Below are 15,355 nucleotides of genomic sequence, written 5' to 3'. Positions count from 1 at the left end.
ATAGGGCGGGCATGAGTCATTGTACTTTGTGACACCCGTAATTAGATTGGATTTTAATATACCTAGGGTCCTCACAAATAAAAGTGATAACTGAGTAACCCAAAGGTATTTTTAATTTAGCTGGATCCTATTTCTCCCTCCTACCCTCCCTCCTACCGCCAAGTTTTTGCAGAGGTCCAGTCCGCCTCGGTAGTACCACTTACGGGAGTGGGAAGAGGATGCAGATGATGAAACATGACACTATTTTGTGTGTGAGGCATCAACTTTCACTAAGGATGGCCTTCCCATTCTGAACGGCCCCCATGCGACTCGAAAAAGGAGGCGCTTAACCCAATTTGGGGTCCAACTGGCACCCTACTCTGTTGTGGTTTGTGATATTCATCAATAGTCATAAGCACTAAATAAAATAACTAGCCCATCCCACACTACTGTGGCTGAACAGAACCTTTGCATAACAGTTGAAAACAAATTATCCAAAGAGATTTCTTAAAGAAGCCTGTCCAACTTGAGCATCTGCCCGAGTGTCTGAGTTAAGACAATAACGCTTAGCAATGTATGTATAGATCTCCATGTAACAGCATTGCACATTTCCGCAATGGGTATATTTCCTGAGCAGTAGTAGACACATTACCTCATGTAGAGTGGGCCTTGGGTCTGGTAGGTAAGGACTTATTGGCTAACTGGTAGACAAGCACTATACAGGATACTGTCCACCTAGAAATGGTTTGCTTGGAAGAAGCAATACTAGTTCTCATTGGACCATAGTTAATGAACAGATGATCAGATTATCTGATACCTTTTGTTTGTTTAATTAGAACTGAAGGACTCACTTAAGATCTAATGAGTGTAAAACCCTCTCTGCTGGTCTGGAAGGGTTAGGGAAAAAAATGGAAGAGAAAGGGTCTGAATGATGTGGAAATAAGAGATCACCTTGGGCAGAAAACTCTAATGCTTCCTCTTGACCACCCTGTTCGCATGAAATAAAAGATAGGATTCCTTAGAAAATAGAGCCTGGAATTCACTGACTACATGCTGAAGCAATAGCCACTAGAAAAGCTTTTTCCAAGTAATGTGTTGCAAGTAAGCTTTGTGTATGAGTTCGAATGGGGAGCCCATTATCTTTGAGAGGACCACATTGAGTTCTCACAGAGGAGAAGGTGACCTTACGGGGGGATACTTTTTTAAACCCTTTAGGAAATCTTTGACCACAGGCATGTGAAAGAAAGACATGTGTGGGGCCTGTTCAGTATGCTGGAAAACTTCATAAAGGATGCAGAAGTGCTGTTCATATTTTTGCCTACATAATCAATTTGTCCGCTCTCTTTATCTGGAGGCACAGTTGAAGATGATGCTGCAGTATGTGTTTTTCTTGCAGCATTTATAATTACTGACTCTGGAGGAGGGTCAGATCTCAAGAAAAGTGGGTCTTGGTCGGGAGCCTTGTATTTTTTAAACTCTACGAGCTGCTGGAGTCATAAAGATTTGCATAGCAGCTCCAATAGAACTGGAACCAAAGGTAGAAGAGGTCTGGAAGCCGCTCTGTGATGGAGAGTCTCGAATATGCCTGATGATGAAGTGACAGGTGAATGAATGTTAATATTCAGCTTCGCTGCCCCTCTTATAATTACGTCTTTGAAAGTGATGAGATCATCCGCCTGTGTAACCCTCATTGGGGAGGGGGGGGGGCGAGTCTGATAATGTTGGTGAGTTATCTCTCACCAATGAGTAAGAGGTGGTGGACCAGGAAGGAGATGTGTGCCTGTGCCAGCGAGATCTAGATCAGTGAGAACGTCGTGATCTGGAGAGTGTTCTTCTATGTGGTATTCTAGATCCTGATCAATGTCTCCGTGGTGTCCTGGATGGTGATCATTGTCTCTGTGGTCTTCTTTGTACCTGAGGAATTGAGGATGGAGCCTCAGGAGAAAACGGATACAGATGGGTATGTTTAAGCGGGGGTGTACGCTCAGAGAGCCTGGATAGTGAATAAGTCTGAGAATATTTGGACCCTGGCTCTGATGAGTCATGCCATTTTCTAATGTTTTGTAGTCACTGGGGACAGAGATTGATGGGTGGGTCAGTAGGAGACTTTTCTGCACCTGGAGACCCAGAACCCCTAGTAGGAAAAATCTAAAAAGAGAGACCGGCTTGTTGATGTTGATCTTCTTGCCTTCAACATCTCTGCACTGTGTTGCACATTTCTTTACGTCAATGATTGTCTCAACGTTGGCAGATGCCAAACTTCCTTTGATGGCAAAATACAGATCTCTGGTGTGGTTTTGACGTCAACTGCCAGTGCGATAGCGAGGTCCTCAAAGTCGAGCATGGTGATCCCGGGGATTGTTTTGACACCGATTGACTGTCTGGTGTCGGTGTTGACTGCTGGTGTGCCTGCAAGTTTCTCTACGTTGAACATGTTGATCTCGAGGTTTGTTCCGACATCGACCAGTTGTGTGATGCCGATTGGCTAGTCGGCGAATGCCTCAACTTAGGCCTTGACGTCGATGTGTGGTGCCTCGACATCAGCTTTCTCTGGGCCAACGGGGCTGTCGGCAAGCGCTTCAATGGCGATCCTTCCAATATCAGCCTCTTTAACGTCATAGATGCTTCATGGGCACCTTTGATGTCGATTCTGATGGCGAGCAGACAGGTATTGCCCTTGGCGTCGATCTCCTACCTCTTGACGGCGATGGGAATGCTGTTTTTATTCAGTTTTTCTGTTCTTCTTCTGTGTACCGATTCTTCTTGAGAGGAGGGCCCTTTGTAGGAGGCTTGAGACCCATCAAGGTCACTTGAAGATCCTACCTTTTCTCTCTCGTGAAGGATCTGCAGTCTGATCTTCTCCTTGTCCTTCAAAGTCTTTTGACAGTTTTCTTTTTACAGTGAGAGCAAGTCTCTGGACAAAGAAAGGAAGGTGAACACACAATGCATACAAAGTGTGGGTCAGATTGTGCCAGCTTGTTGAAACGAGGTGGTATTATGTGACTGTGAAAAAATATTTTTCAGTCAGAAAAAGGTTTAAAGAACACAAGGATCTTCAAACCATTGAGTGAAGGCAAAATCTTCTGCTTTTGAAAAGAATTTTCTGACATAAAAGTAAAAAAATGTAGAGCTCAATGCTCCAGGATCCTCACAGAAGGAGCTGGAAAAAAAGAACTGACCTAACTGTCACCTGTGGGGCATCATGGTAGTCAGGAGTGTGATGTCCAGCAGCAATAATGACGGACACCAGGACTCGTTATACTTCTAACTTTATTTATTTATTTATTTATTTATTTGCAGGTTTTTATAGCGCTAGAATCGACTCCAGCTGGAGTATCTCTGCGCTGCTGACGGGATAGTCCTTTATCAAGAGTGGAAGATGCAGAAGTCACTAGATCGCATTTGTGAACAACAAGGTTTTAAGTTGTTTCCTAAACATCAGGTGTTCGGAGCAGGAACGAATAGCTACAGGGAGACAATTCCACAATTTAGGTCCCAACACTGATAGTGCCTTACTTCCGTGCCTGGCCTTCTTGGCACGCGGCACTACCAGTAAGTGCCCATTACTGGATCTGAGCATTCTGGCTGGAATATATGGAATAAATTTATTTTCCAGATATAGTGGACCTTGTCTATTTAGGCTCTTGTGTATTAGGCAGCAAGTTTTAAATTTTATCCTTTGACGGATAGAGAGCCAGTGCAGTTCTTCTAAAAGTGGCTTTGATGCTGTTCTAGGAGGAGCATTGAGAACAAGGCGAGCCGCAGTATTTTGTATTACCTGAAGTCTATTCAATACTCCCTCATTTGCCGAGAGCAGGAGACCATTGCAGTAGTCGATCCGACTCATAACAAGGGCTTGCACCAGCGTCTTCCTAAATTGGTCAGGCAACAATGGAAAGACTTTACGTAGCAGGCTAATAGTATGGAACCATACGCCTGCGACATAATTCGTATGTTGTTTTAGTGACAAATCCTGGTCAAGGCGAATCCCCAAGTTTTTAACTATCTGTTTGGGCTCAGGAGCTACGCCTAGACCAGGAGGCCACCAGTCTGGAGTCCAGAGTATTTTCGCTTCACCGAACAGCATGACCTCCGTTTTACTAACGTTACACTGTAAGTAGTTGGTGGACATCCAACTTGCTACAGCTTCCATGCCTGCAGAGAAAGATCTCCTCAATTCCGAGGTAAGAGTCTTAAAAGGGAAGAGGAGCGGAGTGTCATCAGCTGCATCCATCACCTTCCCTGTCCCTACTCTATCTGCCCTCGTCCTGTCCTCGCTCCTCCTCTTCCTCTCGCCCACCTAGCTCCACCCAGCCCAACAACTATACCGCTGACCCTCTACAAGGAGGTCCTGGAGGTCTTAAAGGCATAGTGTGAGTTTTTCTCTGTTATGCTTTTCAATGTAGTCTGTTGGATAACAGTACCTTCTATTCCCTCACTTTTCCCTTTCAAATAAAGGCTATGTTTTATACTTTGACAATTTTGTTATAATTGAATGCATATGTGTCACAATATCAGGATTAAGCCGGCCTCAAATGTATTTTGGACACATTGCGTACAGTATGAAATGTTTTACTGTATATTAGAGTTTATGGATTGTTAGACTATTCAAGTTTTTAATTTTACACTGTGGAACTACAATAGAAATTGGCTTTTAAGTAGGCCTGGGCGGTGAACTTCGCTCCGTTTGCGGAGTTTGCGGAGTTTTCTGCACTCCGCGGAGCTCGTGGAGCTCGTGGAGGGCAGAAAGCTCCAATTCGCGATGTGCGAAGGGAGTTTTTTTCCCCGCTCACGATCGCGAACGGTGAGTTCGCGATTGTGAACGGTAAGCTCGCGAGGGCGAGCTGAAGGAATACCTGCCACAACTGTAGTTCGCACTGCACTCCGCCACTTGTGGAACTTTCGGAATCTTTTTGCAACTCCGCGAAGTTTGCGTAGCAAAACTACGCATACTGCGCCCAGGCCTACTTTTAAGATTTTATAAATAAAGACTCTGCCAATATATTCTTGGGCTTGGTGGTGTTTCAGTTGAGTGTTCTGAATATATATGCAGTCTCTATAGTTTGGGTTCTTTTGTATGCAACTCAAGTGCTGCTTGTGTGAATCCGAGTTAATCTTTCTCTCTAAGGGACATACATCTCTTTTTCACTATTAAGTAGTGCCTTGGTCCCTTGAGTTGGGGCCTCCTCTCTTTCTTACTCAATCAGTACTGGAATGAGATCCAAAGATATGTCCTCGTAGCCCCCAGCCATTCACCGTAGCTGCCAACTGGCCTCATGGTGTGCATGAACCCTGCAACATTTTTGTTTCTTGTTACCCAACCACACTTCTCGTGCCGGGACTTTTGATGCCATAGTCATAACTCTAGAAGCAAAACCAAAAACATGTATGGCCTTTGCAAGCCTGTGACATTTACTTTGTTTATTTTTATTTTGCAAACATATGTAATAGATATTAAAATTGTAAAAAAAATAAACAAAGTAAAACTGCTGTCATCTAAAGGTGACATGCATATGTTTGCAACAAAAAAGAAAAGAAAAAAATGACACATTGCAAAAATAACAAGCATTTGTCCACTGCCATAACCAATACAAAAATAAACCAATAAAAACATGAAATGATTTAAGAAATGAAAGCAGAGACTGGCCTGAACAAAAGATCATGACAGACACATTTGGGTGATTTTTCTTATGCCGCAATAATATAAGGAAGAGTTGCAAAGTATTGTGGGTATGCAAGTACGCAGAGAGAGCTTCTCTCTGTGCATGATATCTGCATACCCGACGTTCTTTACAAACTCTTCCACACGGACAATCTTTTGGGCATAAGAAATAGCACATGCACTGTATATTGCAGGAAAGTGAAATAAAACCATTAGAAATAATACATAATGGCTTGCTGAACTGCTAATGGGGACAGATGGAGAAAGCACCAGACTGGGGCTTCCTGCTGGGGAGGGGGGAGCTGTACTTATCCCAGTAACTTCGAGTGGAGCTTCTGACAAATCGGAGCAGCAAGAGGCAGGTCAGAGCAGGGTCAGCACACAGCTCAGGGATAGCTCCATTCAGGGAAGAGGAAGACGGAGCGACATGAGCTGCTACGCTGCTCACAGCAGGACAGACAAAGCTGAAAGGAAAAAAATGAATGAGATGGCAAAGGAGGACGGCAGGAAGTGGTATTTACCTATCAGGGCGCCTGGCCCGTTGTCTACTGATCAAAGTATTGCAAATCTGTAGACATCAGATAGCCATTTCGGGATCAGGCATCTCACTCTGCAAAGGGAGAATTAAGTAGATTGGCTAAATTAAGGGAGAATAATTTTTTAGGTTCAGCCTAGCGGCAGCGGACATGCGCTACTCGCGCTGCGAGGCATGCTGTATTAGGGCATGCACTGGAAGACCTGCCCACTCTCCGCACATATTTTTGTTGGCTTGTGTCATTGTACTTCTTAAATGCTGGCTTCTGATTCGTAAATAGGCTTTTAGTTCCTCCTTGGTACAGAGTCGGCAATCCAACCCATGGACTCCACTCCTGGGTCTCAGCATTCTCGGCAACCAGTTGTGGGTGCCTTGTCGGAAGAGATCACACTCGACAACTCAACTGACCAATGAGGGCAGACTTATCATTCCCTGAGTGACAGCCTATTATAATCAGAGAGTCTGCAATTTTTGTATCCTGGATGCCCCTCCAATCCTGTGGAATATTTCCTGCATGATCCATGCGCAATGAAGCTCTCTCCAACCCAGCTGTATTGCTGGGTTGGAGACAGCAAAGCACAGGCTCCCAATCTCACTGGGAGCATAAATCCAAGGCGCTCAGGCCAATCCTGAAGCTGCTCTCATGCATCAGAGCAGCTTCTGGAATTGGTGCAGGGGAGGTTGGGAGCCTGTGCTTGCAGTGGAGCCACAAGAGGCGCAGAAGGAAGACTGGTGATGGCAAACTGCAAGTTCTTTCCCCCTCTCTCTGAGCTACTGGCATTGTAAATAAAAATGCCTTTAATTTATGTTTTGATTTTTGAAACATAAATAAAACGCATTGTCATTTACAATGCCAATAGCTTAAACTCAAGTGAATACGAGACCTATTGCATTGCAAATGTTTGTTGTACTTACAAATGCTACCCTCATTGTCCCTTTCCATTTCACTTTTTAATCACCACGTATACATCTAACTGTGGTTACCCACAACGAGTGCTGTTTTTCTTCTATTCAATCGCCACTTCAGTTCGCTAAATGTCTTATTTCTCTCTAGGTGTAAGTTTTAATGTCATAATGTATCTCCCAGTACATGGGATTTTTCTTTGTTTGGTACCAGACTTAAATCACCCTGGACTGGCTAGCTTTCCCTCTCTCACTGTACTGATGATTCCTTTTTCTGCTGCGAATTTCTCTTATTCGCCTTCCCAATAAGTTCGCTACATATATATAGCATGATTTGCGAAAATACATTGTATACATTTTAGTACAAAGAAATAGTTGAACATTACAATATTACGTTTTTCAAATTATTTATTTCAGCTTGGTGTAAGATGTCTGAATGATTCTTACCTTTCCTTTCATAAAAATATCCACTTCTTCTGTGTTGAATGCTACCAAGGCCATATTCAGAGTAAACGCTCCTCTCATTCCACCCCAAACAACAATAACAGCAGCACGCCAAGTAAATCCATACCCCATGCGGCGCAGCCAAAAACTTAGCAAGGCAATAACTACAAGCCTGAGCAAATAAAAACAAGAGAAAAAAACCACGTGCACGCAATTAATCAGACAACAATAGCACAGCACTTTCTTAAATAATGAGTTACTTAAGAAACATAAAATGTATATCATTGTAACTTTGAAAATATAATTTTGTTAAAGAATGGGAGACAGTTTAGTGTTTCGATAAGGAATTCAGAAACATACTTGCCAGGAAATATTACTTGGGAAGACAATACATCTGTTGTAAGGCAGCAGATATAAACTCAAAGCAACTAGCACTGGCAAAGCCAACAGAGTGCACTATTTTTCAAGAGCACATTTGCATGTCCTTGGATTGTTGCAGTCAGCACTTTCTAGATGCAGACTGCATTACCTTGTGAATTATGATTTGTCAACCAGCATGACAAAAAGAAGTGGTTACTTTTAAACTGTTGCACATCTAACTCTGTTCGCCTCAAAAGAGTAAATGTAAAATAAATTTTAGAAATACAAAAGAAATTGAACAGCACTCATGCAATGAATGAGTTAATACTACACCTGACACCCACCCCCCATTCCCTCACCACCAGTGCCAAGAACCTCAGAATCATTACCAACAGCAAACTCAATATGGCCAGCCAAGTCAAAGCCATCACCAGTCTGATACTTCGATTCTTTCTAGATGCGGAGGAAGATTTTCAAATTGCTCACAATCAACACCCTGAAAGCCCTCATGCACACCCTAGCAAGCTAGACTATGGGAATGCCGTCTAAGCCAGGATCAACAAAAAAATTACCATAAAGCTGCAGACCGTCCAGAACTTAGCGGCCAGAATCACTCTCAACCTCCCATGTGGTACTCACTTCAAATCACACCTGAAGAAGCTCCATTGGTTTCTCGTACACAAATAGCCAATTCAAACTCCTCACCCACACTTTCAAGGCACTAGATTACACTGACCAAGCATACCTCAATAATCACATCTGCTTTCACAAATATTCCCGATACCTCCGCTCTTTCAGACATCGGTTGGCATGATGGATCATTTTGAGGTTGGTAAATTACACCAGAATTGTCAACTTATTGTGATATGTAGCTTGAGGATTGCTGGTGTGTATGGAGGTACAAGCCAAATGTATGTCAAATGTGGTTTTGTCAGTCTCAGAGCCTCAGCTATGGCTTAACCAGGAGTTGTGGCTACTTAACAAGAATCATACTTAAGAGGATGGAAAGTTGATTCTTCAAAAAATAGCTAACTCCTTTGTATGCCTTTCTCGAGTAACACGTTATCTGGTGAAGAACTTGAAGAGGTTTTGTGGCAATCCTTTAAGAAAGAAAAACATACATAGTCTTTCAGATTTAGGCATAATGATTTTAACAAAGGAAGAAGGGTTTTTTGACAAAAACAAGAACAGTTTCACCATAGATGGCAACGTAATGATTCTTTCCTTCAGTCCTCTGGGGAAAGGGATGACCCAAAGAACTATTCACTATGCTGAGCTCTAGAAGAAACAGGGTAGTGTATTGTTTAAGCTCCTTTTTGAATCAAAGGATGTCCACAAAATAAGACAAATGGGTTCTGCATATTATGTCTGTAGAATGAAAAAAGCAATTTCTCCAGTTTCTCCCAAGTCGAGATTTGTTTCTATTCTCCTTCCATTGAAATGAACCAAGAGAAAAATTCATTGATGGACAGTATTCTGGCCTTAGTTCAACAACAGGGTATCGGCTGGGACTCAAGAGTGTTTCTGATCCAGAAATCCTTTGGAGTATTTCAGATAAATATACAGGCTTAAACAGCTCAACCATTACGTTCCCACAGTTCATTCCAAGATGAGTTTTCTATAAAGATTGTTTACTTGGTCCCAACAGGATCACTGACATAATATCGACTACAAAAATATAGACTTACAAAAATATCGATGCCAAAATATAGAATACCAAAATATCGACTCCCTATCTCCAAACAGGAAAATACAAAAATATAGAATCCAAAATATCGTTGTAAATAATATAGTTAGTCAAAATATCGAATTTTTTAAATGTTTTAAAAGTAATGTAAAATTAATGAAATAATACATATAATTAACTGACACATACTTAAAAATACTTAAATAACATTAAAATTATTAAATGATTAATGTAAGTAAAAAAAAAAATTAATACATATATATTAATGTAATATTTATTAAAAATATTCAATATTTTCTGCGTAGGATAGCGGGCGGGTAAAATTTACTATTACCACTCCAGTAAGTGCAATAGTAGGGAAAGCGTTGGATAGCGGGAGGGTAAAAATTACTATTCCCACTCCAGAGAATGCAACAGTAGAGAAAGCGTTGGATAGCGGGAGAGTAAAAATTACTATTCCCACTCCAAAGAGTGCAACAGTAGGGAAAGCGTTGGATAGCGTAGGGGTAAAAATTACTATTCCCACTCCAGAGAGTGTAAACGTAGGGAAAGCATTGGATAGCGGGAGGATAAAATGTACTATTCCCACTCCAGTAAGTGCAACAGTAGGGAAAGCGTTGGATAGCGTAGGGGTAAAAATTACTATTCCCACTCCAGAGAGTGCAACAGTAGGGAAAGCATTGGATAGCGTAGGGATAAAAATTACTATTCCCACTTCAGAGAGTGCAACAGTAGGGAAAGCGTTGGATAGCGGGAGGGTAAAATTTACTATTCCCACTCCAGTGAGTGCAACAGTAGGGAAAGCGTTGGATAGCGTAGGGGTAAAAATTACTATTCCCACTCCAGTGAGTGCAACGGTAGGGAAAGCATTGGATAGCGTAGGGGTAAAAATTACTATTCCCACTCCAGAGAGTGCAACAGTAGAGAAAGCGTTGGATAGCGTAGGGATAAAAATTACTATTCCCACTCCAGAGAGTGCAACAGTAGGGAAAGCGTTGGATAGCAGGAGGGTAAAAATTACTATTCCCACTCCAGAGAGTGCAACAGTAGGGAAAGCATTGGATAGCGTAGGGATAAAAATTACTATTCCCACTCCAGTGAGTGCAACAGTAGGGAAAGCGTTGGATAGCGGTAGGGTAAAATTTACTATTCCCACTCCAGCGAGTGCAACAGTAGGGAAAGCGTTGGATAGCGTAGGGGTAAAAATTACTATTCCCACTCCAGTGAGTGCAACAGTAGGGAAAGCATTGGATAGCGTAGGGGTAAAAATTACTATTCCCACTCCAGAGAGTGCAACAGTAGGGAAAGCGTTGGATAGCGTAGGGATAAAAATTACTATTCCCACTCCAGAGAGTGCAACAGTAGGGAAAGCGTTGGATAGCGGGAGGGTAAAATTTACTATTCCCACTCCAGCGAGTGCAACAGTAGGGAAAGCGTTGGATAGCGTAGGGGTAAAAATTACTATTCCCACTCCAGAGAGTGCAACAGTAGGGAAAGCATTGGATAGCGTAGGGATACAAATTACTATTCCCACTCCAGAGAGTGCAACAGTAGGGAAAGCGTTGCAAAGCAGTAGGGTAAAAATTACTATTCCCACTCAAGTAAGTGCAGAAGTAGGGAAAATAATAAATTAATATTTTCTTAACAATTAATTAATTATTAATACCAAAACAAGTATTACAATTAATTACCAATCACACAAGATTTAATAATTGATTATTTATAAATACCAATATATTTTTGTTTAATTAATTGCCTATTAATAATTAATTAACAACCAATTGTTTTTCAATAACAAACATTAATAAATGCTAATAATACCAATTAATCATTAATTAATAATATATTGATTAACGATATACACAAATTATTTAAATAATTAATTGTTTACAATTATATTACTTCCCACCATATTCCCCTATAAACACACTACCCACTACAAATATTAAATAAATACAATTAATATAATTATCAATTAAACAATTGATACAAATTAATTACCAATTAATACAAATTATTTACCAATTAATAATTAATCAACCACCAATTAATTTGCAATACCAATTAATAATTAACTAATAACAATTAAATTACTTCCCACCCTATTCCCCTATAAACCCACAACCCGCTACAGAAGTAAAACGCTAAATTAAATTATTGATATATTAATTAACAATATACACACATCCATTAAATAATTAATGATTTACAATTATATTACTTCCCACCATATTCCCCTATAAACACACTACCCACTACAATTATTAAATAAATACAATTAACATAATTATCAATTAAACAATTAATACAAATTAATTACCAATTAATACTAATTATTTACCAATTAATAATTAATCAACAACCAATTAATTTTCAATACCAATTAATAATTAACTAATAACAATTATATTACTTCCCACCATATTCCCCTATCAACACACTACCCACTACAATTATTAAATAAATACAATTAACATAATTATCAATTAAACAATTAATACAAATTAATTACCAATTAATACTAATTATTTACCAATTAATAATTAATCAACAACCAATTAATTTTCAATACCAATTAATAATTAACTAATAACAATTAAATTACTTCCCACCCTATTCCCCTATAAACCCACAACCCGCTACAGAAGTAAAACGCAAAATTAAATTAAAAATTATTAATAATTCCAATAAATTATTATTTAATGTATTATAATTAAATTACTTCCCACCCTACTCCCCTATAAACCCACAACCCGCTACGGAATTAAATTACACAAAAATAAAATAACATAAAATTCATTACTTTAAAAATATTCTAACATACATTACAATATTAATACATACTTTTAACACATATACTAACACTTAAAACACTATAAAAAATTCGATATTTTTAACAACTATATTATGACTGTCGATATTATTTACTTCTATATTATTGCAATCGATATTTCTTACCTGTTTTTCGATATTCTTCACCACTATATTTTGGTAATTCGATATTCTGTCCATTCTATATTTAAAACTCGATATTCTGTCCACTCGATATTTTTTTTTCGATATTATGTCTATTTACCGTCCCAACAGTATCTCAGATTCTGTGTGGGAGAAGAACATTGTCAATTTTGTGTCCTTCCTTTAGGTTGAAAACTGCTCTAAGAGTGTTCATAAAAGCTTTGATGCCGGTGATAGCACTTTTTCATGACAGGGGGCTAGAAATGTACCCTTATCTTGATGATCTTTTCATCTATGCTCGATCTTCCTCTCAATCATTGAGCCATACTGAGGAAATTTGTCGAGATTGGGAGATGTGAGGAAATTGTCTGTATTATATGGTGTGGTTGTGAACTCACCATGTAATACACTTACAAACCCCTTAGGACCCTCGGGCTTTGTCCGTCAAACCCTCAGCTCAATCCTGGGTAGCTGTGGCACTGAGCCACAAGGCTTACACAGAGGACAAGTGAAAAGAATTTAAACAGCACCTAAACAATTCAAGAAGAAATCGACACAACACTCAACAAATCTGACACCAATATTTAAAAATAGACTGTATTTTTATAAGGATTTAGACACTAGAATGAAAGATATAGATGTTACAAGAAATAATAAATCAAAGCAATTTCACTCAACCGCATGCGAGCCTTGGCAAAATCAATTAATTGGACACCTAGAAACTTTTTCAAAGAAATCTTAGGTAAGTGTCCATGAGGTTGGGTAGAATTTCTAGTGGTGGCAAACTCTGATAGTGAGCTAGTCAAGGGAACCAGCAAAGTCCTCCAGAATAGTTACCTTCACAGAAGAAGCAGTCTTTCAGCAGTTCCGGGCACTTTATCCGCGTTGCTCTGGATTCTAAAGAAGTGGTCCTGAAGCAAGGGATGTAGGATGTTGAAGATGCTCTAAAGATTTTGTTGATGTGACGTAGTCAATGGAGGCTTTTCTGCTGAGATTACTTGGTCCACGAAGCTGGTGGGGGATCCTGGTTGCAGGGCGGACGTCCCACAAAGTCCTCTCTAGTCTGGCTGAAGTCCAGTTGCCTCTGGACTATAAGTCGCCAGTTGTCATGGTCACAAGCCAATCCTTTCTGAGTCAATAACTCACCTTCTTAGGATCTCAGCAACTCTGACAGCCCTCCCAGGCTCAGCGAACTCAGGTGCAACTCTGTGCATTGAGTCCTGGTCCTCGATGCTGCACAGTGGCGGTGGTAGTGGCTTGAAGATTTTGAGCTACCAAGTTGCCACAGCAGGATTATTCACCTGTTGTGTTCCTGTGCTGCCAACAGGAGACCAGCCAGATGGCCCTGGGAGATCTCTTGGCTTGACTGGGATGTGGAGGTGGCTTCTCCTTGTGCAGAACATGGCACGCACAGTCCCGCTCTTCACTAACCACCAGGTGCAGCAGATGTAGTCCTCATCAGTGCAGCTTCTCTTTGATGGTCCCTCAGAGCAGCAGGGCAGTCCTCTTTTGGTACTTCTTCCAAGTTGTTCGTGATATGAGGTCTGGGTGCCCCTTTTTTGCTCGGAAAGTACCCTCACAGCAGGATGTGGTTGGTAGCCAGTGGGCTACCAGGTTCCCTCCCAGCTGGTGACCACTTCCTGTGGAGTGTGACATCTGGCTATCCCACAATGCACCATTCTGCCCACTCCCAAGATGGTGAGACACATCTCTCTGTGTTCAAACCTCCCTAGCGCACCCCAAGGGTGTGGCTACCTCAGGGCTACATGCTCCGCATTAAACTGGTTTGGCAACTGGTTTCCTCTCTCTGCATCTCATGCCAGCCTGTCTAGCTCCCCCCTGGTGTTACACCTTGGCCTTTCAAAGGCGGCCTGCCTTTTGGGGCTAAGAGGTGACACCTCCCTAGCTAGCAATTCTGCATTGTTTACTTTCCTGAGAGTCGTTATCATTTTTCTCCAGGAGGGCTGAAAGCTGACTTGTGGATCAGGCTCCATGTGTGCCCGGGGAGGCACATGAGTTTTAAAGTCAACAAAGTGGCTGCATTGCTAAAGTTGCACACTGCAACAAGTTACATGAATTTGAACTTGAAATACAAGCCAAGCTTAATGTAACAAGTTGTTTGATACCTTGGAGTGCCCACTTTGGTCACACCATTCAGGAGTTAGATTGCTGTGGGTTCAGCGTGTAAACCTGTAAATCTTAGCTGTCTTTTCTCACCAGATCAAGGATTCCATCTTAGTGATCAGGACGGGCTATGTGATAGTGAAAGCTTAAATGAACCACCCGTTTGGGACAAAATGCTACTCTGTAAACCAGATGGCTCTAGAGATAATTTCTTGGGTTGAAAGGAATCTTTTATTTCTAAGAGCAGTTCACATCCTGGGGTTTCAAGCAGACAGATTTTTCCCTACTCTAAGGATTACATTCTCAATCACTCAGTCTTTTGGGCTCTGTATTTTAGGTGTCCCAGTTATAGATCTGTTTACATATCAATCCAATTTGCAAGTCCCACTATTCTTTTTGAGTTCAACAAGCAAGCAGTTTCTGGGAGTGAATGTACTTCTACATCCTTGGGAAACTTTTCTTCTGTAGATCTTCCCTCTGTTCCCTCTAATTAGGTACTTTTTTGCAGAGTTCGGAGGAAGGACATGGATTTGAATCTACTTGTCAATATTTGGGATCACTGAACAACTGGCCCTCCTCCCACTAGACCATCTCCCCCTCTGGTCTGAAAATGTAATAGCGCAATTATAAAGGCGGGAGGAGGAGTATCATATTCAACACACCCAACGAGGCAATTCCTGGTAACCTGAAATAACATTTATTCTTC

General features: G+C 40.9%; 1 protein-coding gene across 1 annotated transcript in view; it reads right to left on the bottom strand.

Annotated features, from left to right (window-relative positions):
- LOC146860813 (sperm-specific sodium:proton exchanger-like) overlaps positions 1 to 15,355 on the bottom strand; it is a 4,738,575-nt gene that overhangs the window by 3,195,968 nt on the left and 1,527,252 nt on the right. Inside the window, exon 6 of the mRNA XM_085646173.1 lies at positions 7,527 to 7,695. Within this exon, the coding sequence (XP_085502299.1) occupies positions 7,527 to 7,695 (169 nt within the window). The remainder of the gene's footprint in view (positions 1 to 7,526; positions 7,696 to 15,355) is intronic.

This window comes from Triturus cristatus, chromosome 3_1 (assembly GCF_964204655.1).
Source record: "Triturus cristatus chromosome 3_1, aTriCri1.1, whole genome shotgun sequence".
NCBI lineage: Eukaryota > Metazoa > Chordata > Amphibia > Caudata > Salamandridae > Triturus > Triturus cristatus.
The sequence above is the reverse complement of the archived record's forward strand: the minus strand, read 5'-3'. Positions and strand labels throughout refer to the sequence as shown.